The 21,802-nt window shown below is 36.5% G+C and overlaps 1 protein-coding gene across 8 annotated transcripts in view; it reads left to right on the top strand.

Annotated features, from left to right (window-relative positions):
• Window positions 1–21,802, top strand: part of LOC112320082 (UDP-glucuronosyltransferase 2A2) — a 61,371-nt gene that overhangs the window by 17,941 nt on the left and 21,628 nt on the right. The window contains exon 1 of one of the 8 annotated variants that reach the window (XM_024577480.4): window positions 19,337–20,101. The exons of the other annotated variants lie outside the window; for them this stretch is intronic. Within the exon in view, the coding sequence (XP_024433248.2) occupies window positions 19,378–20,101 (724 nt within the window). The 5' untranslated portion in view covers window positions 19,337–19,377. Of the gene's footprint in view, window positions 1–19,336; window positions 20,102–21,802 lie in introns of those variants that run through there. 8 annotated transcript variants of the gene reach the window in all.

Genomic DNA, 21,802 nt, shown 5'->3' with positions numbered 1-21,802 from the left:
ACTCATATATATATATGTATTTTTCTTTCCCTGATGCCAAAATATTCTTTATCCAATTTTTCATCACTTAAACTTTTAAAATTCTTGATAGAATTGGTCTAGAGGGAGGATAATGAACATATCATACATATAAATAAAACATATGCAAGTTAATTAAAATTTGCACATATGTTTAAAGATATGGTATTTAGAATTTTGAAAGTAACATCTGTTTTAATATTCTCTATAATGCCACTTAACTATGTTTTCTTTATTTCTGAATTCCAAGTTTCATATGCCTCGAAAATATTTTTTCTGTAAATTTAGATGTTAGTCACATGATTATTTTCTAAGACATCCAAAATATGTTCAATAATAATTATCACTTTCCATACATGTATCCCACACTGATTATTGAAGGTACTGAATAAAATAATTAATCTGCATGCCTTAAGTAAGGGGATTACAAAAAGTAAGATTGTGAAGGGTCTTGAGATTCTGGGTTCAAGTTCCACCTGCTAACTGTGTGATCTCAGGCAAGGACATGAAAAATTATATAATGTGTGAAAAAGCATGTTCTCAACTTCTCATTTTCAAAGGACAATCTATTTCAGAACTCTTGAGAAACAGATCTTGAGAAATACATGTTGAGAAATTAAGTGTATTATTTACTTAAATCCTTCACGCTCCTCATGTTACTAAACCTATTGGAACAACAAATAGCACCTTAAATATTTTATTTCAAAGTGAAGTATTATTGCCAGAAAGAACTGGTATAATCCAATTTGTCTTTTGTTTTCCATTACATTTTTAAAAATATTAAGGACACCTGTTAACTATAAACTGATACTGAAATAGGATAGGTACTTTATATTTGATATTTATTATCTTTGAACACAGGAGGTATAATAATGTACAATTTTAGTCGAGTTTCCATTTCAATGGCTGTCCTTCAATTCCGTGGGAAAAGGACCAGAAAAATAGCATGATTAACAGTGGTAAAGAAAAATTCCAAATATCTATATTTAAGGAAAAAACAAGGAAATGTCTAACCCTACTGGTTAAAAATCCTGTTTTAATTGTCAGGGAGGAGGTCCTAAACCTTATAGATGAAACAAATAAAGATGATCATCAACTCAATTTTAAAAATGCTTCTAACACCTAATAAAACAGGCATATTTGAGAATATGTCAATCATTGCTATTCCTTTCCAGGAGTAAATCTATTAACAAATCTCACCCAGGCCCAGTGTTCTGCAGGGCACCTTCAAATTACACTAAGCCTGATCTCTCCCCCAACCTTTGAACTGAGATATATGCTGTACAAAGTGTAGATAATGTGGGTAGTATTTAGGACCAGACCGCTCTGCTGCTGTAGGGAGGCCAAGGGTATGAATGCTGTAGTTAGTGAAAATAGCTAAACAGGTAAGGCAACTTGGAAGACCGCATTTTGCCTGTGTCTTGGTTTCCCAGTCTTTCTCTGTCTTTCCCCCGGCACGGTAGATCTGGAGAGAGGAAAGCTTAGTACTAATGTGGTACAAGTGGTGCTAAGTGAAGCACCACTTGGCCAGTGTAGTCTACTTATACCTGTCAGCCCTATGTTGGTTCTATGTTGCTTTCTCTTTCTATCTATGTTAGATGGATCTCCTAGAATTAACGCTACCTTTTTTCCAGCCCATGGAAAAAATATAAGCCTCTATATATTTCCTCCCTAACCCACTTGCCTAGAACTGGGGTAGATTACTCACAATATTATTCATATTTGATCTCTGGCTCCCGCTTGGAGCCCAGTATTTTGTTTGTTAGTTTTTCTGTGTCCCATTGCCATTCAAGGCCCCATTCCCAAACTCCTGTCCTTTTCTGGAAAGTTTGAATATCTCTGTTAATCTTCCATCACGACTCTTCTAATTCCTTATCACAGGCAGCTTTGCTCTGGTCAGTGCTGAGGGGTTCTCAAATTTCCAGCAAGCTTTGTTTTGGAGTAAAACATAAATCAAACATTTCAGCTCACTGAAGTTTCACAATGTGAAACCACCCATGCAACCAGCACCCAAATCCAGAAATGAAATGTTACAACCCACAACTCCTCTTCATGCTGCATACCAGCCCCTATGATGCCCTCCTTGGGGCGAACACTTTCTTAACTTCTAATGCTGTAGATGAATTTTGTCTGATTTTAAACTTTATATAAATGAATGACACATTATATAGTCTTTTATATTTTGCTAATTTTACTTATCATCATGTTTATTATATTTGTCCAAGTTGTTACATGTAGATATAGTTTTTTCATTTTCATAGTTATTTAGAGTCTATTGAATTAACAAACCACAATTTACTTACCCATTCTACTGTTGATGGACATTTAGACTTTTGGTGTTAGCTATTTATGATAAACACCGCTATAAACACTCTTGTACGTGTCTTTTGGTAAGGTACATGTGCCATACTGTTGGGTATATTCATAAGAGTGAAATTTCTAGGTTATAGCATATGACTTTCTAGCTTTTGTAGGTACTGCTAAAATCTAGTTTCCCAAGTGCTTGTACCAATCAAAAACCCCACCAGTCATTCACCAGAATTCCAGTTGTTCTTCATTCTTTCCAACACTTGGACATTTTTAAAATTTTATCCATGATGTTGATAGATAGTATGGTCCTATTTTTTTATTATTAAGGGTTAATTGACCAATGGCTTAAAAAGTACATAAAATATACAGTGTGATTTGTTTTATCAAATGTGTATACCTCTGTAACTAACACATCTATCAATCTGTTGGGTCCCTCTCTAACAAAACTACTCTCCAGATTTTTTCAGATACTTATTAGACAGAAAAACCCTTGAAAACTAATAACTTAGCTTTCATTCTTTTTCACTTCTGTTTTTTGTTGGCTTTTTTAAATTCATCCTCTAATTATTTTAATTGTAAAAGTGACAGGATTACACTGTTATTCATGTTCAGTTTGTGATCCACCAAGAATCCCTGGTCTAGTTCTCTATTCTGTGATTCTGCAGCTAACTAATGCCTATGTTAATTGTGCCATCTTTAGTGTTAAGGAATAGGCACTCTAAACACCTAATTGGTATCAAGCACTTTGATAGATAAATTGCATTTATTATTGCTAATCCACACCCAAAACCTCCAACAACATTCTTTATCTACCTTTTAGACACAATGCATTAGAAACTCAGAAAGATTAAATAATAGCTGAGCTCACAAAATATGTAATTGAACAAGATGAGAACCTAAAAATATTTAATCTACAACATAAAAAACATATGGTTCCTAGCAATAAGCCACTCCATAACTTCCAGGATTTGAACTTTAGAAGTCATAGACACAGAAGAGAAAGAAGCAAGGCTGCACAGGTCCCTCCCACCCTTTGCTTGGCAATCTACTGTGTCCTCTTAGTATTCTCTCATCTAACTGTCCTGAGGATACTGCTGTGACATCCTTTTAACTTGACACAGTTTGTTTTGCAAGTTAAAAATCTTTTGAATATTTTGGTATAAGTTGTCTGCATTCTCATAGAAGAATGTATGGTCCTGAATTTGCAGAAATTTGCCTTTTGCAAGTCTGCATCCTCAGGGAAGGGAATGTAAGGCCCAGGTGCCCTTGGCCTCTCCTGCTTGTTTACATTGCCATAGAAATTTAGAAATTCAGAAGGTCCTTGAGTAATGTTGTTTAAGTCAGTGTTGTTCTGTCCTAAAGTTGCTGAGAAAAAATGTTTACATTCCCAGCAGGGGCCACTACCTGCCCATTCTCCCCTTATGTGCATGGATTTTCTCTAGGTACTACACTTTCCTCCCACATCCCAAACACAAGCAGGTTAGGTGAACTGGCGTGTCTTAATTGTCCCAGTCTAAGTGAGGTGGGTGTGTGTACCAGTGCATCCTGTGATGGAGTGGTCTCCTGTCTCAGGTGTGTTTCCATTCTGTGTCTGGAGCTGTCATGATGAGCTCCAGCCACCATGACCTTGATTGGAATAAGTAGATTGGAAATAATTATCTTACTTGTTTATATTAATCTTTCTTAAATGTATGTATAGCTCACATTTATTTCAGTGTTTAACATTAGGAGCATTTTGGGCCTTCATTTAGAAGATTTTTTTTTTATTGTTGTTCAAGTACAGTTTTCTTTTCCCCCCACCCCAGCCCAACCCCCCAGCCCCCCCCCACCTCCCTCCCATTCCCCCACCCCCGGTTAGTGTCCATGTGTCCTTTATAATTGTTCCTTCAAACCCTTCACCCTTTTCACCTTAAATTCCTTCCCCTCTCCCCTGTGATCACTGTCAGCCTGTTCTCAATTTCAGTGTCTTTGGTTATATTTTGCTTGTTTGTTTGTTTTGTTGATTAGGTTCCTGTTAAAGGTGAGATCATATGGTATCTGTCCTTCACCACCTGGCTTATTTCGCTTAGCATAATGCTTTCCAGTTCCACCCATGCTGTTGCAAAGGGTAGAAGCTCCTTCTTTCTGCTACATAGAATTCCATTGTGTAAATATACCATAGTTTTTTGATCCATTTGTTTACTGATGGTTGCTTTACCTAGGTTGCTTCTAGCACTTGGCTATCGTAAATTGTCCTGCTATGAACATTGAGGTGCATAGGTTCTTTTGGATTGGTGTTTCAGGGTTCTTAGGATATAATCCTAGCAGTGGAATTGTCAGGTCAAAAGGCAGTTCCATTTTTAGTTTTCTGAGGAAATTCCATACTGTTTTCCACAGTGGCTGCACCAGCCTGCAAAAACCCCAACAATGTACTAGGATTCTCTTTTCTTTGCATCCTCTCCAACATTTGTTTGTTGCTTTGTTTATGATGGCCATTCTGAACAGCGTGAGGTGGTATCTCATTGTGGTTTTAATTAGAAGATTTTTGATGTTTTTCTGACCAGAAATATGCGTAGAACTTTGGTTTATATCAATTAGCCTATGGTAAAGTTGTTTTCATTATACATCACTGCAACTAAAGTCAGTTTCCAAAAACCTACTGATGATGTTAACTGACTTACTGTACTCTTACCTAGCTCCTGAAGAGAGAAAGAATTATTGTTATTTTTATTACAGTTAAGTGCAAATATTTAGTTTGAACTGACATTTTTTATTGAGTCTTTACTTCAAAAATATATTTTCTTTTCACTTTGTGTCTTCTAGAGTGTTCACCAATGTTTCTAATACAGTTTTGCACATTTGTTTATTTTAGCCAATTTGTTTTGTTGTTGTTATTATTTATTGAGTTATAATTGACATATAATATAGTACATGTTTAAGATGTACAAAGTAATGATTTAATATATGAATATAATGCGAAATGATCACCAAAATAAGATTAGTTAAAACATCCAACATCTCATATGGTTACAGTTGTTTGTGTGTGGTGAGAACTTTTAAAAGCTACTTGCACAGTAACTTTCAAAGATACTATACAGTATTGTTAAATAGAGCCACCACGTTGTACATGACACCTCCAGAATTTACTTATTTTATAATTGGAAGTTTATACTTTTTGACCACCTTCACCCATTTCTACTACCCCACATACCCCATCCAGGGAAACCAACTTTCTACTCTTTGTTTCTATAAATTTGGCTTTTTTTTTTTTTAGGCTTCACACATAAGTGAGATTATAGTATTTGTCTTTCTCTGTTTCATTTGACATAGCATAATGTCCCCAAGGTTTGTCTATGTTGTTGCAAATGACAGGACTGCCTTCTTTTTATCGCTGATTTATATTCCATCATAGATGTATACCAAAACTTCTTCATTCATTCATGCATTGATAAGCATTTAGGTTGTTTCCATGCCTTAACTATTGTTAATAATACTGCAATGAACAAGGGAGCACCGAGCTTTTGTATTTTTGATAATAACTATTGTAACAAGTGTGGGGTGATATTTTATTTTGTTTTTGATTTGCATTTCACTAATGATTAGAGATGTTAATCTCTTTTTCATGAATCTGTTGGCCATTCTATAACTTCTTTAGAAAAATACCTATTCAAGTCCTATGATTATATTTAATTGGATTATGGATTAATCCAGGTTTTTTTGTGATTTCATATAAGTTTTAGAATTTTTCTATTTTTGTAAAGAAAGCCATTGGAATCTTTTTTTAAAATTTAATCTTTATTCTATTTTCCATTACCACTTAGTCCCCTTATATCTTCCTACACTCCACAATCACCACACTGTTGTCCATGTCCATGACATTGGAATCTTAATAGGGATCTCTTTGAATGTCTAGATTGCTTTTTCTGGTATAAATATTTTAACACTATCAATTCTTACAGTCCATGAACATAAGATACCTTCCCATTTATTTATGTTTTTTTTTAATTTCTCTAATGTTTTAATTTTTTCTAGTGCTTTCACTACCTTGTTTAAAATTTATTCCTAAGTACTTTATTGCTTTTGGTGCTATAGTAAATGGGAAAACACTTTTATTTATTTTTCAGCTGTCTTATTTTTAGTTTACAGAAAACAACTGAGTAGTGTAGCTATAACTTTAGTAAATTCATTTATTAGTGCTAACAGTTTTTTCGTGGAGTCTTGGATTTTCTATATATAAGATCATGTCATCTGCAAACAGAGATAATTTTGCTTTTTCCTTTCTGATTTATATTGCATTTTATTTATTTTTCTTGCCTGACTGCTCAGGTTAACATTTTTAGTACAATGTTGAATAGGAGTGGTAAGAGTGGGCATGAATGAAAAAATATATAATAAAGATTATTCATTAAAAAAAGAAAAAAGAAGCTTTCAATCTTTCACCATTGAGTATGATATTATCTGATGGCTTTTTGGTATATTTTTATATAATATCTTGGGCTAGACAATTCACTGCAAAGGAATCTTTGGCAATTTCTATATTTTCTAAAATTTAAGAGTTATCTCCCTACTTGTGTTAATTAGAGTTAATGTTGGATAGAATAGATAGAACACATAATGTTAGCTATCTTTAAGTTGTAAAGTATATTATTTAGAGTTCTGAGAACTATCCTTTAAAGTCTTCTTTATATCTACTGTCTTTACATTTTTTTGCTGTTTTCCATTATGAATTTTTTGCTTTTCTTATATTCAATAACATGTTAGTCATGTTCTACATTGACCCTTGTCCTGGTTATTTACCTTGTTTTGGCAAGTGTCACTTTAGTGAATGTAATACAAGAAGTCTATTAAAAATTGAAGCTTACTCTCACTGCTCTGTGAACCCTTTGTCTTGTGATTTACCTTAACTGTGATTTAACTTATACTAAATCGTGCGGTACACATGTCCCCCAAGATCTTCACCCACAAAGATAGTAGTCAGCTTATTGCAGAACATTACTGCAAATTATGTCCCCTAAGATCAAGTAGCCCTCTGTGATCCACATTTACATGACCATGAACTAGATCAGCCTAGAACAATTCTGCTTAGTTTTCATCAGAATTGTGAGCAGAACCATAAACGAAATAGAACATTATTAAGACAATAAAGGCTTTGGGTAGTTTGTCATTCCATAATGGAAAACTAATGAAAAAGACTTCTAGCTTTGACTTACTCTATTTGTTAAATCCGAGAACTCTACCTTGCTTTCATGTCTACATAAGCACTTTCTTTTCTGCACATTAATATGCAGTGACATGCTATAGATGTTTAACAACTGGCTTTCTGTGGTTAAAAAGTAAAGTAAAAAAATTCTTTAGTAGCATTTACCTCTCCTGTGGTGTAAATTCTCCCACCTAGACTAAGTTCATGCTACTGGTGCTATAATAGCCAGCTTCAAAAGCCTTCTAAATATTAACAATGAACTCTCATGAACCTAAGGTAGTCAATCCCAGATAACCTTTGGCAGATCCAGTTACGACATCAGCCTTGACAGATTTATATGTCAAAGTTCATGAACACAAGTTTTATTATACAGAAAAATGTTCTCTCCAACACATTTTGCAGATTAATACCTGGACCTATAAATATTAGACCCATATATTTCTTAATATAACAAATATAAGCATATACATTTTTTTTTTTGCTTAACAAAACAGAAGCTACTCTTTTTTGGAGATATCTATCCTCCAAGCCAAATCTTGGGGAATAAATAAATGCCATACTTTGCAGTCCATTTTTGATAGGTACAGCATGCCCCATCTCCACTCTGTATATTATCAATATATGCATTTTAATATACATCATTTCTCACTCTTCAGGCATCCACCAATGCCCATATTCACCCTCTTTTCTTCCCTTTGCTTGATGGGTTGAAACACACACGAATGTAACTAATTTCGGTTAAGGCCCTTAACCCCATAGAGTCCTCTGCATTTCTTAGGAAGCTTCTATTCATTCCTTATAACACATTCATGTTTTTAAAATGGGCATCTTGTTTTCTAAATCTCTCTCAGTTTCCTTGTACCATATCTTAAGTACCTTCAAACTGCTTGTTGCCATCAGATATATTCAACATATATAATCATAATCAACTTAATTCTTTTAAACTACTCTAATAAAAAACATTGTTTTTATTCACAGAACGCCAAGTAAGTTTCTCTTTATTTCATGTATATTCTTTGAAAATATACCTTTCTGGTTCAAAAAACACTTTCTATAATGCCACACATTCTCCAGTTTCATTTCACTTAGTACAAACTTGGATGCTCATAGTGTAAAGAAAAGAATTTTCGGGTAAGAAACCAAGATGGAGGTGTAGGTGGACACACTGCGCCTCTTCGCACAATCAAAAGGACAACAACAATTTAAAAACAGAAAGCAACCAGAACTGACAGAAAATTGAACTGCAGGGAATTCTGACAACCAAGGTGATAAAGAAGAGGCATTGGTCCAGACCGGTAGGAGGAGCAGAGACGGGCAGCCGGGGCGGACAGGACTCATGGCAACGCGGCTGGACCCAGAGACTGATGGATTGTGAAACGAACGGGACAGGCAGTGCGACCGCTAGCAGACCCACACTCGCGCATAGATAAACCTGGAGGAATGGTGGGGGAGCGAAACAGACTTCGCAACCCAGGGCTCCAGCTCAGGGAAATAAAGCCTCAAACTTCTGATTGAAAACACCTGTGGGGGTTGAGGTGTCAGCAGGAGAGACTCCCAGCCTCACGGGAGAGGTCCTTGGAGAGACCCACATGGGCCTAGAGCATGCACAAGCCCACCCACCTGGGAATCAGCACTAGAGGGGCCCCATTTGATTGAGGGTGGTGAAGGGAGTGACCTGAAATCCCGCAGAGAGTGCAGAAAGGGCCATTGCTCCCTCTTGGCCCCTCCCCCACATACAGCATCACAGCGCAGCAACCAGCGTTACCCTGCCCTGGTGAACACCTAAGGCTCCACCCCTTTATGTAACAGGTGCACCAAGACAAAAAAAAAAAAAAAGGCCCAAATGAAAGAACAGATCAAAGCTCCAGAAAAAATACAACTAAGCGAGGAAGAGATAGCCAACCTATCAGATGCACAGTTCAAAACACTGGTAATCAGGAAGCTCACAGAATCGGTTGAATTTGGTTGCAAACTAATGAAAAAATGAAGGCTATACTAAGAGAACCAAAGGAAAATGTACAGGGAACCAATAGTGATGGGGAGGAAACTGGGACTCAAATCAACAGTGTGGACCAGAAGGAAGAAAGAAACATCCAATCAGAGCAGAATGAAGAAACAAGAATTCAAAAAAAAATGAGGAGAGGCTTAGGGACCTCCAGGACATCTTGAAACGTTCCAACATCCGAATTATAGGGGTGCCAGAAGGAGAAGAGGAAGAACAAAAAATGGAAAACTTATTTGAACAAATAATGAAGAACTGCCCTAATCTGGCAAAGGAAATAGACTGCCAGGAAGTCCAGGAAGCTCAGAGAGTCCCAAAGAAGCTGGACCCAAGGAAGAACACACCAAGGTACATCATAATTCCATTACCCAAGATGAAACAGAAGGAGAGAATCTTAGAAGCAGCAAGAGAAAAGGACACAGTTACCTACAAAGGAGTTCCCATAAGACTGTCAGCTGATTTCTCAAAAGAGACCTTACAGGCAAGAAGGGGCTGGAAAGAAGTATTTGAAGTCATGAAAGCCAAGGGCCTACATCCAAGATTGCTGTATCCAGCAAAGCTATCATTTAGAATGGAAGGGAAGATAAAGTGCTTCTCAGATAAGGTCTAGTTGAAGGAGCTCATCATCACCAAGCCCTTATTATATGAAATGTTAAAGGGATTTATCTAAGAAAAAGAAGATAAAAAATATGAACAGTAAAAATGACAGCAAACTCACAGTTATTAACAACCACACCTAAAACAAAAAGCAAACTAAGCAAACAACTAGAACAGAAACAGAACCACAGAAATGGAGATCACATGGAGGGTTATCAATAGGGGATTGGGAGGGGGAGAGAGGGGGGAAAGGTACAGAGAATGAGTAGCATAAATGGTAGGTAGAAAATCGACAGGGGGAGGGTAAGAATAGTATAGGAAATGTAGAAGCCAAAGAACTTATAAGTATGACCCATGGACATGAACTAAAAGGGGGGAATATGGGAGGGAGAGGATGTGCAGGATGAAGTGGAGTGAAGAGGGGGAAATGGGACAACTGTAATAGCATAATGAATAAATATATTTAAAAAAGAAAAGAATTTTCATTTCAAAGAAATCATCTCATATTTATTGCACCTTTTAAACTCCACTTCTTTGTGTATTATTCTAGCTATTTAGCCTACCTTTCCAAACTCAGCCAGCTACATAAAAATCAACCTTTAACTTTCATCCTTTTAAAAAAATTATTTTATTGTTGTCCAATTACAGTTGTCTGCATTTATCCGCCACCCCCCCACCCCAGCCATCCCCACCCTCTCCCCTACTTACACCCCCCCCCCCTTGGTTTTGTCCATGTGTCCTTTACAACTGTTCCTGAAAACACTTTCCCCCTCAACCCCATTATCCCCTCCCACCTCCCCTCTAGTTACTGTCAGATTGTTCTTAATTTCGATGTCCCTGGTTATATTTTGCTTGCTTGTTTCTTTTGTTGATTAGGTTCCACTTAAAGGTGAGTTCATATGGTATTTTTCCCTCACCACCTGGCTTATTTCACTTAGCATAATGCTCTCCAGTTCCATCCACACTATCTCAAAGGGTAGGAGCTCCTTCTTTCTTTCTGCTGCATAGTATTCCATTGTGTAAAAGTATCATAGGTTTTTGATCCATTCATTTACTGATGGGCATTTAGGTTGTATCCAGAACTTGGCTATTGTAAATTGTGCTGCTATGAACATTGGGGTGCATAAGTTCTTTTGGATTGGTGTTTCAGGATTCTTAGATTATAATCCCAGCAGTGGAATTGCTAGGTCAAAAGGCAGTTCCATTTTTAGTTTTCTAACTTTCATTCTTAGTTTATATTTCTATACTAAGCATTATATTTTTCTTGTATGTCAATTTTTATTGATTTTATGATCATATTAATACTATTGCTCAAAATAATATTATGAATTATGTTATATTTGGGAATGTGGAAATGTCACTATGCTATTCTCAATATTGATGTCTACAAGGAACATTTATGATGACCTACCTTTTGATGCAAGCTTCAGTTTTGTATTAAAATCTATTATGATTTAACCCTCCACTGAAGCATTTTTCTAAACATTCGTATTATTATGATGATTTATTCACCTTGGAATTTCTTCTGTGAGAAGCCTTTGAAGCCAGGATCAAAGTTTCTTCAAAGAAGATTTTCTAATTTGAATTTTAATTGGAAATCCATATGACAACTGACTGTGTTAAGAATTTTAAAGGAAAACTGCCAAGTGAAAACCAGCAATTTTCCTTCTGTAAACTGCTGTGTAAAGGAATTAATTTGTACAGGTGAGGAGAGATCTTGGAAATCTACCATTACGTGAACATATGTGTGGGGTGAAGAGTCTGCCAAGCCTTCAGATTTTCCTATTCCCCTACTCTTTTTTGAAGAAATAAGCCAAGTGTAGTGAAAACTGGTACATCAGAATTTCTGTTTTTACTTTGCTTAAGGAGTCTGCTGATTTTTTACTTTCTTGGCAAATGCAAAAAAAGGGGGAGAGGGGAAATGATTTTATATTTCATCCAGCAGTTTGACATAAATTAAAAAATGCCTACCCTTCTAAATGTATTAAAAATAATCCTCTATATAACCTAAGTTCTATCTTAGTTTTCTCATGCAATAAAATAACTTAGGGATATTTCTCTAATAACACATATTTTAGGTCAGTATCTGAGCTGTGTTGTTTAGGTCAGTATCCGAGCTTTGTTTGTACTGTTTATAATATATCATGTACCTTATACAGTCAGTAGATAACTTTATCAGTTTTTATAATCTTATCACTTCTGTGTTATTTATCTTGTATAAAAAGACATTCATACTCTAAGAGTATAATGTTGCCTCAATTTTCTTCTAGTGGATTTATGGCCCTATTGTTTCTTCTTGTTTTTGACTCTTATTTGGTCTTTGCTTTCTACCACTTACCACCAGAACTTATTCAAAGTCTCATTATGCAACAGAGTACATCTTTCCAATCCTTGACCCTAGATTTATCTTTGTATCTTCTAAACAAATCCACTCTGGATTTTTGTTTTATAGCAAAACAGAAACACTGTCAAGGGGCTTAAAATTTCAATATATTGTCTCTTTCAAATTATTGAATTTAATATAATTTTATAACTGAATATAACCCTTGATATAACTTAAAGCACAAATATATTAATATTCTCTCTTACTTCCAAATGACACTTTTTAACCTTCTAAGTATCATTCTTGAAGACTTAAAGTGTCATTTCTTCATTTCCATCCTCTACCAAGCACCCTCCGTTATGAGATTTGCTTCTCCTCAGTTCATCTCTACCATCTAAGATCCATCTTGCTTATAGGTGTCCAATATGTATTGGCTTAACTGAATTATTTTCTGTAATAGTATCTAAGCTCATTTTGAATTGTAATAGTATCTTACCTGTCTCTTTATTCTATGTGCTTTATATAGAATCTGGCCCATGTTAAATGCTAAAACTGCTTCTTGAAAGTATGAAATACTAAAGGATTTGAAGAGGAATTGGTTTGAGTAGGTGGATAGCTGGACACAAGATCTATATTTCTGTATTTATCCCCACCTTGAGATTCAAGTGTTCATGGGCCAAGTTGATATCTCCACAGACTTGTGCAACCATTAACTCATATACTGTGGGTCAAAAATCTTCCCATAGCTACTCCTTCTTTAGTGTTTCATGATTTTGCTGAAGTCATTATCACACTGGGGTTGCTTAAATTATAAACTGAAACTTTATTTTTTAGCTACCGGTCACCTCTTCTCATCAGTCATAAGACTTTCATTTTATGTTATTCACACACAAATCAATATTATATTCTCCCTGACAATCTTATCAAACCTTGCCTTCCTAATATTTATTTTTAACCCCTGTTAACATAAAAATAAAAAGTCAAAGTAAGAGGCAACAAGTATTTATTTGAGATATTTTTTAAAAATTGAAATCTGGGAGCATAGAGTCAGGAAGAAACCCAAACTTTGTCACAATTATGGGGTGAAGAAAATGGATTTTTATGAGAAAGGTAAAGGAAATAATTATGTGAATAGAAGAAAGGAATTCTATTGGTGTTAACAAGCTAAGTTATTCTTTAGCTATACAAGACTGGTAACTGATTAAGAATATCCCGAGGACTCAAAGATGATGACTGAGTAGGTAGATATTATACTCACTCTTCCAGGCCAAAACTAGAATTACAACTAAAATATAGAGCAATCAACTTGAATAACAAATTGAAGGCTAGCGGAAAGGAATCCTCATAATCAAGGATTTACAGATGAAGCCACATTGAGATTGGAAAGAAGGGCAGAGATGAGAAAAGAGCTGGCCTCACTCCCAAGGAATATCTCAGCTTCAGGGGATTCCTCCTGAGAAGCATGAGGTCTCAACCCCAAGCCAGCCTCCCCATCCCAGAGTACTGGAGCCAGAGAGAGGTGCCCATACAATATCTGACTGTGAAAATCAGCAAAGATTCTGTTCTCGAAGGAGAGACAGGGGTCCACCAGAGACACAGGTACCTTCTTAAAGGGCCAATGCACAAAATCTCACTCATAGCCATTCATCCTGGGCTCTGGCGGAGGGAAGGCACAGCAGACTAGAGTCACATGAGAACCACTGAGGTTTTTAGCCTGGAGCTGAAGAGATAGCAGCCAGGATGCTGTGCTGAGTTCCTCTCTCACACTGCAAATGTCATCTTTCTTGGGTGGAACATTCCCCTCCTTACAGCATCAGCCTGGCAAAATGCAATAACCCTATTATCTGGACTCCCTTTTGTCTGACCCTGTGGATCTTGTGCCCTGCTGAGGAGTCAGCTGCCTGGCACCGGGTAGTAGAGGTCTGGGCAGGTCCATGGGATGTGAGTGACAGAGTGGTATGTCTTTGGGCAGGGGCCATGTCCCCATCTTTCACATGAACTTGACTGGTGCCTCCTTACCATGGGAGATCTGCTAGCTCCACTCTCTGGGCTCTTGTCAGCCCCATCCTCCCAAATCCTGGTGGTTCCACCCTGCTGAAATCTGTGCAGAATTCAAGACAAGCTGAGTTGTGAGGCTCTGGAGAAAAGCCACTCCCCCTACTTGTCCTGAAACCTAATCGAAGCCTCTTCCTCACAGGAAATCCACTAGCCCCAACATCCCAGTTCTCAATCTCACCTTGCTGAGATTGAGCTCTGGGCATAATCTGGGCCAGACTGAGTTGTGTGGCTCTAGGGTGGAGACATTTTTCCATTGCACTCTGGACTGGTGCAGAGCCCTCCCTTTACATGGCCAAATCATGATCTGTTTGGGTATGATAAACTCTGCTGGCCTCACCCTGACAACTCCCTGAGACCTCACAGCACCATAGATGTATGCAATCACCCAATGGGTGGCAGCTAGACTGGTATATAATGGAGCATTTGTTGAGTGGCCTCAAATACAGCACTGGTACCAAATTTAAACCAGTATGGATCTGGTGAACACCATTTGCCCCCAACCAGTGACTCACTGACCTGAGTACTGTTTGGCTTAGTCACTGCTTTTTCAGTGACTAAGTGGAACAGGCAACCTGCAGGCAGAGGCAGGTTGGGGTAGATTTCAGGGTGCCTTGAGACTTTTGTTGACTGGTCCCTAGGCCTGGTTCTGATAAATGCCAGCCTTGTTGCACAGCTTGGTGCTTTCTACACGCAACCAAGCCCAACAGAGGCAGACACAAATTATGGATCTCATTTACACAGCAAGGTTATCATTGAAAATTGAAAAAGAGATAAAGATTTTCCCAGACAGGAAAAAGCTAAAAGAGTTAGTTACCACCAAACCAATATTATAAGAAACATTAAAGAGTCTTCTTTAAGAAGGAGAAGGAAGAGGAGAAGGAGAAGAAAAGAGTAATATAATTAAGATAATAAAATGGTAAAAAATACACACCTATCAATAATCACTTTAAATGTAAATGCTATCAAAATATGTAGGGTAGCTGAATGGATAAGAAAACAAGACCCATGTGTATACTGTCTACAAGACATACACCTCACAATGAAAGATACACACAGACTAAAAGTAAATGGATAAAAAATGATATTTCATGCAAATATTTTTTTAAAGCTGAGGTAGCAATACATATAACTAACAAAATAGACTTTAATACAAAAGCTATACTAATACAAAGAAGGATGCTACATAATGATAAAGGGAGCAATCCACCAAGAAGATATAACCCTTATAACATTTACACATCCAACATAGGTATACCTAAATATGTCAAGCAAATCTTGAAGACATAAAGGGGGAGATTGATCGTTATATTGTCATAGTAAAGGATTTTTAACACCCTATTGATATCAATAGATAGATCTTCCAAACATAAAATTAACAGAAGCCATGGTCTTAAATGACATAATAGATCAGATGGTTTAACTGATATCTTCAGAGCATTTTACCCCAAAGCAGTAGATTATACATTCTTTTCAAGCACACATGGAACATTTTCAAGGATAGCTCATATATTAGAACATAAAACAAGCCTCAATAAATTTAAAAACATTAAAATCATATTTATTAAGCATTTTCTCCAACCATAATGGTGTGACACTAAAAATCAATTACAAGAAAACTAAAAAATGCACAAATAACATAGAGGCTAAATAATGTATTACTAATCAACTAATGGGCTGAGAATGAAATCAAAGAAGAAATCAAAAGATATCTTGAAACAAATGAAAATGAAAACACAATGGCCCCAAATCTATGGGACACAGCAAAAAAGTCCTAAGAGGGAAATTTGTAGCATTACTGGCTTATCTCAAAAAAAAAAAAAATCTCAAAAAAAAATCTAACTTTACACTTAAAAGAAATAAAAGAATTAGAATGAGAACAACAAACAAAGCCCCAATTAAATAAAAGAAATAATAAAGATCAGAGCAGAAATAAACAAAATAAAGTTTAAAAACAAAAAATCAATGAAACCAAAAGCTAGTCCTTTCAAGAGATAAGTAAGATTGACATACTGTTAGCTAGACTCATGAAGAAAAAAGAGGACCTAAATAAATAAAGTCAGAAATACACCAAAGAAATACAAAGGATTGTAAGAAAATATTATAAACAATTACATGACAGCCAATAGGACAATCTGGATGAAATGGAAAAATTCCCACAAATATAAATCTTCCAAAACTGAATCAAGAAGAATAAAAAAATATGAATAGAAAGATTACAACTAATGAAAGCCAAGCAGTAATCAAAAACCCCCAACAAACAAAAGTCATGGAATGGATGGCTTCACAAGTTGAATTTTACCAAACATTCATAGAAGTAACAGCTAGCCTCAAAGTATGACAAAATTTTCAAGAGGAGGGAAGACTTCCAAGCTCATTTTAAGAGGCCAGGATTATTCTAATTACAAAACCAGATAAACACAATACAAAGAAAGAAAATTATAGGACCATATTCCTCCTGAACAGAAATGCTAAATTCCTCAACAAAATATTAGCAAACTGGATCCAGTGCTCAGTGAAATAAATCAGTCAGAGAAAGACAAGTATTATATGATTCCACTTATATGTGGACTCTAACAAAATTAACCAACAAACAAAATAGAACCAGACTCATAGATACAGAGAACAAACTGCAGCTGTCAGAGGGGAAGGGGCTTGGCAAGCTGGTTGAAAAAGGTTAAAGATTAAGCAAAAAAAACCCCAAAGCCTCATAGACACAGACAACAGTATGGTGAATATCAGAGGGAAAAGTAGGTGGGGGGAGGTAGAAGAGGGTAAAGGTGGGATAAATGGTGATGGAAGGAGACTTGACTTGGGGTGGAGAACACACAATACAGTATACAGATGATATATATTGTACATCATAAAACCTATATAATTTTGTTAACTAATGTAACCTCAATAAATTCAATTTATAAAATTCAAAAACCCCACAAAATTATAAACACTTACCAAAAAAATGTCCACAATTATCAGTTCTTGTTGTCAGGACATCTGCTTCCTGTTAGTTTTGTAAACTGTTGTCTATAAGACTGTTAGGCTCAGTCCAAAGGTTATTTTGTTCAGTTCAAAGAATTCAAGGAGCAAAATGTGCAAGGCCTTTCCTCTGGGATGGCGGCTCCAACTCCATTTTGAAGAGGCTTTATTTATACAAAACATTTCACACCTTAGACATTTTTTTCTCTACTACTCAACTCCTATTTAGATGCTAGAATTATATTATTAAAGGGTACATATGATTACATTCTGAACTTGATTTGAAAATTTGAGTAGATGTCATTTTATGGAGGTCAAAACTGAACCCAAAGTACATCATTCAAGGTTCTCTATAATGTCTTATTTTAATTAATGTTTTTTGTATACTGTGTTAACCTCCACTCTATACAAACTGAACTGAAAGCTGTGTACTTAAATGCCCATGATTTCCATGTAGTCATTCTTTTTCTCCTTTTCTTCTTTTTACCTTCAAACCCTCCATCTCTCTCACCTTTGTGTCTGGGCTCAGCTGAAATACCTCCTCCAACCTGAACCTTTGTCTAATTGTCTTCACATTGGAGTAACAGTATCTTCTGCTGCCCTGAAACACCATGCCTGTGTATAATATTTAGTACAGTCCTCTTGTCATTATGTAATGCATGTGTCTTATCTACATACAAGCAATGCTAGCATGTAACCAGTTTTATGACAAAACCTACTCTTTCCCCAAATTATCAATCACCTTGTTACATAGGATATACCATATTATTTACTGGACCTTCTTAAATGGGTTACTCTATTGTGGGGGAGCTTTGCCCGCAGAGCCCCACCCCCCCCACCCCCATCCACCATGGATGAGAATAAGTCTACCAAGACATGATCTGCTTGGGGAGGAAAGGTGGCCAATCTCTCAAAGGAGAAGGGCCAGGAGCCTTTTCCTCAATGGGCTTTTATTGGGTTCAATTTGCACAGGAATACAGCTAAAGCTCATCAATCATTGTCAGGCAGTAAGGATCAAACAATAGGTAACATACAAAGAACTCTGAGAGCTTATTCTGAGTCAGGGTCAGTTAGCTAAAGGGCTATCAGATTTTGGGAACAAACTCATTTCATGCTTGGACTCTTATCAGAAAATTGAGGACATTCTTAGCAAAGCAGATTTCACATGATTTTATGCATTCTTTCTTAGGCCTGATCGCCCCAGGGAACCACAGGTTCCAGCTCAGGGCTGCACCGCCCTCCTGCATTGTTTCAGGCTTAAATCAGGCAGGGGAAGTAAGGCAGCCAAGAGATTAGGAGACTTCTAGCAGACAGAATGAGGACTCAGGCTATATGTCAAAGCCGAGGGGCAAGGTCCATCACCCTCTTTTTCTATAGCCCCCCAAGTCCATCCCTGTGGGCCCCCTTGTGACCATACCTGTCTTAGGTCATCCCTCCCTTGAGGAATCTTACCTATCATTGGCTAACCTGTCAGGCTTGGGGCCAAGCAGGGTAAAGTAAAAGGGGCAGAGGTGGCATCCCTGCCAAGGAGATGAGCTTTGTCTCCTTAGTGGCTTAGGGTCCCAAGGTCTCTCACTCAGCCTTAGCCATGGGGGATTACAGCTTCTGAAACCAGGCAGGGTGGTTCCCAACACTGTATTATATTTTTACATTGTCAAATAAAAAATATTTTTCTCTTTTAACATATTTAAAACAAACTCCAAGAATGCTGCAAACATTTCCTACAAGATATTCAAATAATATTTCATATCTCCTCCTGAACAAGTATCATGCAGCACTGTGCCCAGGTGAACACTGACAAAGTTCTCTGCAATAACAAAGGAAATTAATTTTTAACCTTACATCTAAACTGCCACTTCACCTCTGTGCCCAGCAAATATTCAACCTGTGCAGAGCAGTGCGTGAAAGAACTCCGTCATGGTGTCTGAGAAGTGGATTTCAGCAGTTTTGCTGCTGCAGCTCTGCTGCACTGGCTGTGGATTCTGTGGGAAGGTCCTGGTGTGGCCCTGTGACATGAGTCACTGGCTCAATCTAAAGATTATTCTGGAGAAACTCACGGAAAGGGGACATGAGGTGACTGTGTTGGTTCCTCCAGACACTGTCATCATTGACTACAGCAAGCCTTCCACGCTGAACTTCGAGGTGATACCTATGCATCATGACAAAGAGGTTGCTGCAAATACATTAAATGACTTTTTAGATTTAGCTACTAACATCATGCCAAAACTGTCACGCTTGCAGGCAGCAATGAAATTGCAAGAATTTGTTCTTCAAGTGGGTGAACGGTTAAAATTTCTGTGTGAGAGTGTAGTCTACAACCAGTCAATCATGAAGAAACTCCGCGAAACCAACTACGATGTGATGGTTATAGACCCTGTGATGCCCTGTGGAGAGCTGATAGCTGAGTTGCTGGAAGTCCCTTTTGTGTACACACTGAGGTTCTTTATGGGCGGCACTGTGGAGAAGTACTGTGGAAAACTTCCAGCTCCACCTTCCTATGTGCCTGTGGTCATGGGGGCACTACCAGACAGAATGACTTTTATGGAAAGGGTAAAAAATTTAATGTTTTCCATTTTCTTTGACTTCTGGCTCCACCCATATGACGCTCAGCTTTGGGACCAATTTTACAGTGAAGCATTAGGTAAGCAGTTGCTTTTCATTCTAATGTAGTTATTAAAAGAAACTTAGGACATTTAAGAAAACTTTAGGAAAATGAAATAACTGTATTTTAAAAGATTTTCAGTTTTTAACTGGAAATTCAGTTCTAACAGGAAATTAAATTTTAACTTCAATTAAAACTAATTTCCAGTTAAAAGTCTATCATTTATAGCAGCAAACTCTTATCAATATTAATGGGCAAAGGGCATCAAGAAATATCTTATTGTGATTGCTTTTTCATTATAGTCATCTAATCATTTTGTAAGATACCTTGACATTTAATAGATTGTTATCAAAACAAAATACAAAACATACTAATAAATGTCAATCTAATGGAAAATGTATTTTTTGTCAGATGTATGACATCACAAATAAATATCATACACTGAGTTCACATAGCAGAAGAGGTTTGACTTCTTACCTGTAAAAAGAGCATAATGTTTGTCGTTTAAGAATAAGATGATTTCACTTTGCTTGATTCCAACAATAAACTAAAGCCTGAGCTGTATTAACTCTGGGATTAAGTTTGGAGTGTATTTTACTTTGAATTTGATCCACAAATTTTTGAGAATTATAGATCATTACTTTCAAAATTTATATCATTCTCTTGTTGGACCAGAGTAACTGTTATTCTTGTCTCTCTCATAAATTTATGATAAAACTTCAGTAAGTCCTACGCAAACTGTTTTATAATAGCTGGTCATAATGAAAAGTTTCCTAGGGTGCTTTACACGTCTTGTGGGAGTATTGTACAGGAACCTGAATAATTAAAACTAAAAGACATTATAGTTTGAGTTTTTGAAAGATAGCATTTTCTACTTCACTAATTACATATATCTATATATTTAATTGCTTGATCTTTTAAATAAAAATAGCTTTGCTTTGCAGTTTTCACATGTAGTGTTCTCATTTAGTTCCATCACCTGAGGTTGGCTTCCACTTCAACTACTTTTGAGAACCGTTAAGGAAGATGAATTAACAAAGAAAAGATAGCATTAAGTATTAGGAATATTAACTAATTTAACCCCTGCTTATATTAGTTTACTAGAGATGCCATAGCTAAATACTATAGACTAGGTGGCATAAATATAAGAAATTTATTTTCTCACAGTTCTGGAAACTAGTAGTGCAAGACCAAGGTGTAGTTAAGGCCAATTTCTCTTGGGGTCTGTCTCCCTGGCTTATAGATGACTACCTTCTTGCTATGTCCTCTCATGGTCTTTCCTCTGTGTATGAACATACGTAGTGTTTTTTCCTCTTCTTATAGGAGACCAGTCGTCTTGAATTAGGTCCCATTCTTATGACCTCATTTAACCTTAGTTACTTCTTTAAGGGACCTATCTCCAAATACAGTTAGACTTCAACATATGAATGGTGGAGGAATACAATTTAGTCCATAACACTGATTTTCCAATAAATAATTTTTTCACAGAACTGATATTTAAAGAAACTCAGCTTAGAAATCCTTAGCTTTACACATGATTTGAATTTATGTTCTATTGATTTCACAGTAAGTAATTTAACAACCAGTAAGCACTACCTGGGTGCAGGCAGTGTGTTAGGCACTATGGATTCAAAGTAAATAAGACCTGATCTTAGACTCAGTTCTACCATAAGAAGTAAATGCAAAACATAGAACTGTATACATATTCTCTATTTAGTGATGTTTTTCTAGTTCCAGTTA

Source organism: Desmodus rotundus, chromosome 4, assembly GCF_022682495.2.
Source record: "Desmodus rotundus isolate HL8 chromosome 4, HLdesRot8A.1, whole genome shotgun sequence".
Taxonomy (NCBI): Eukaryota; Metazoa; Chordata; class Mammalia; order Chiroptera; family Phyllostomidae; genus Desmodus; species Desmodus rotundus.
Note: the sequence above shows the minus strand (reverse complement) of the source record. Positions and strands in the feature narration are given on the sequence as shown.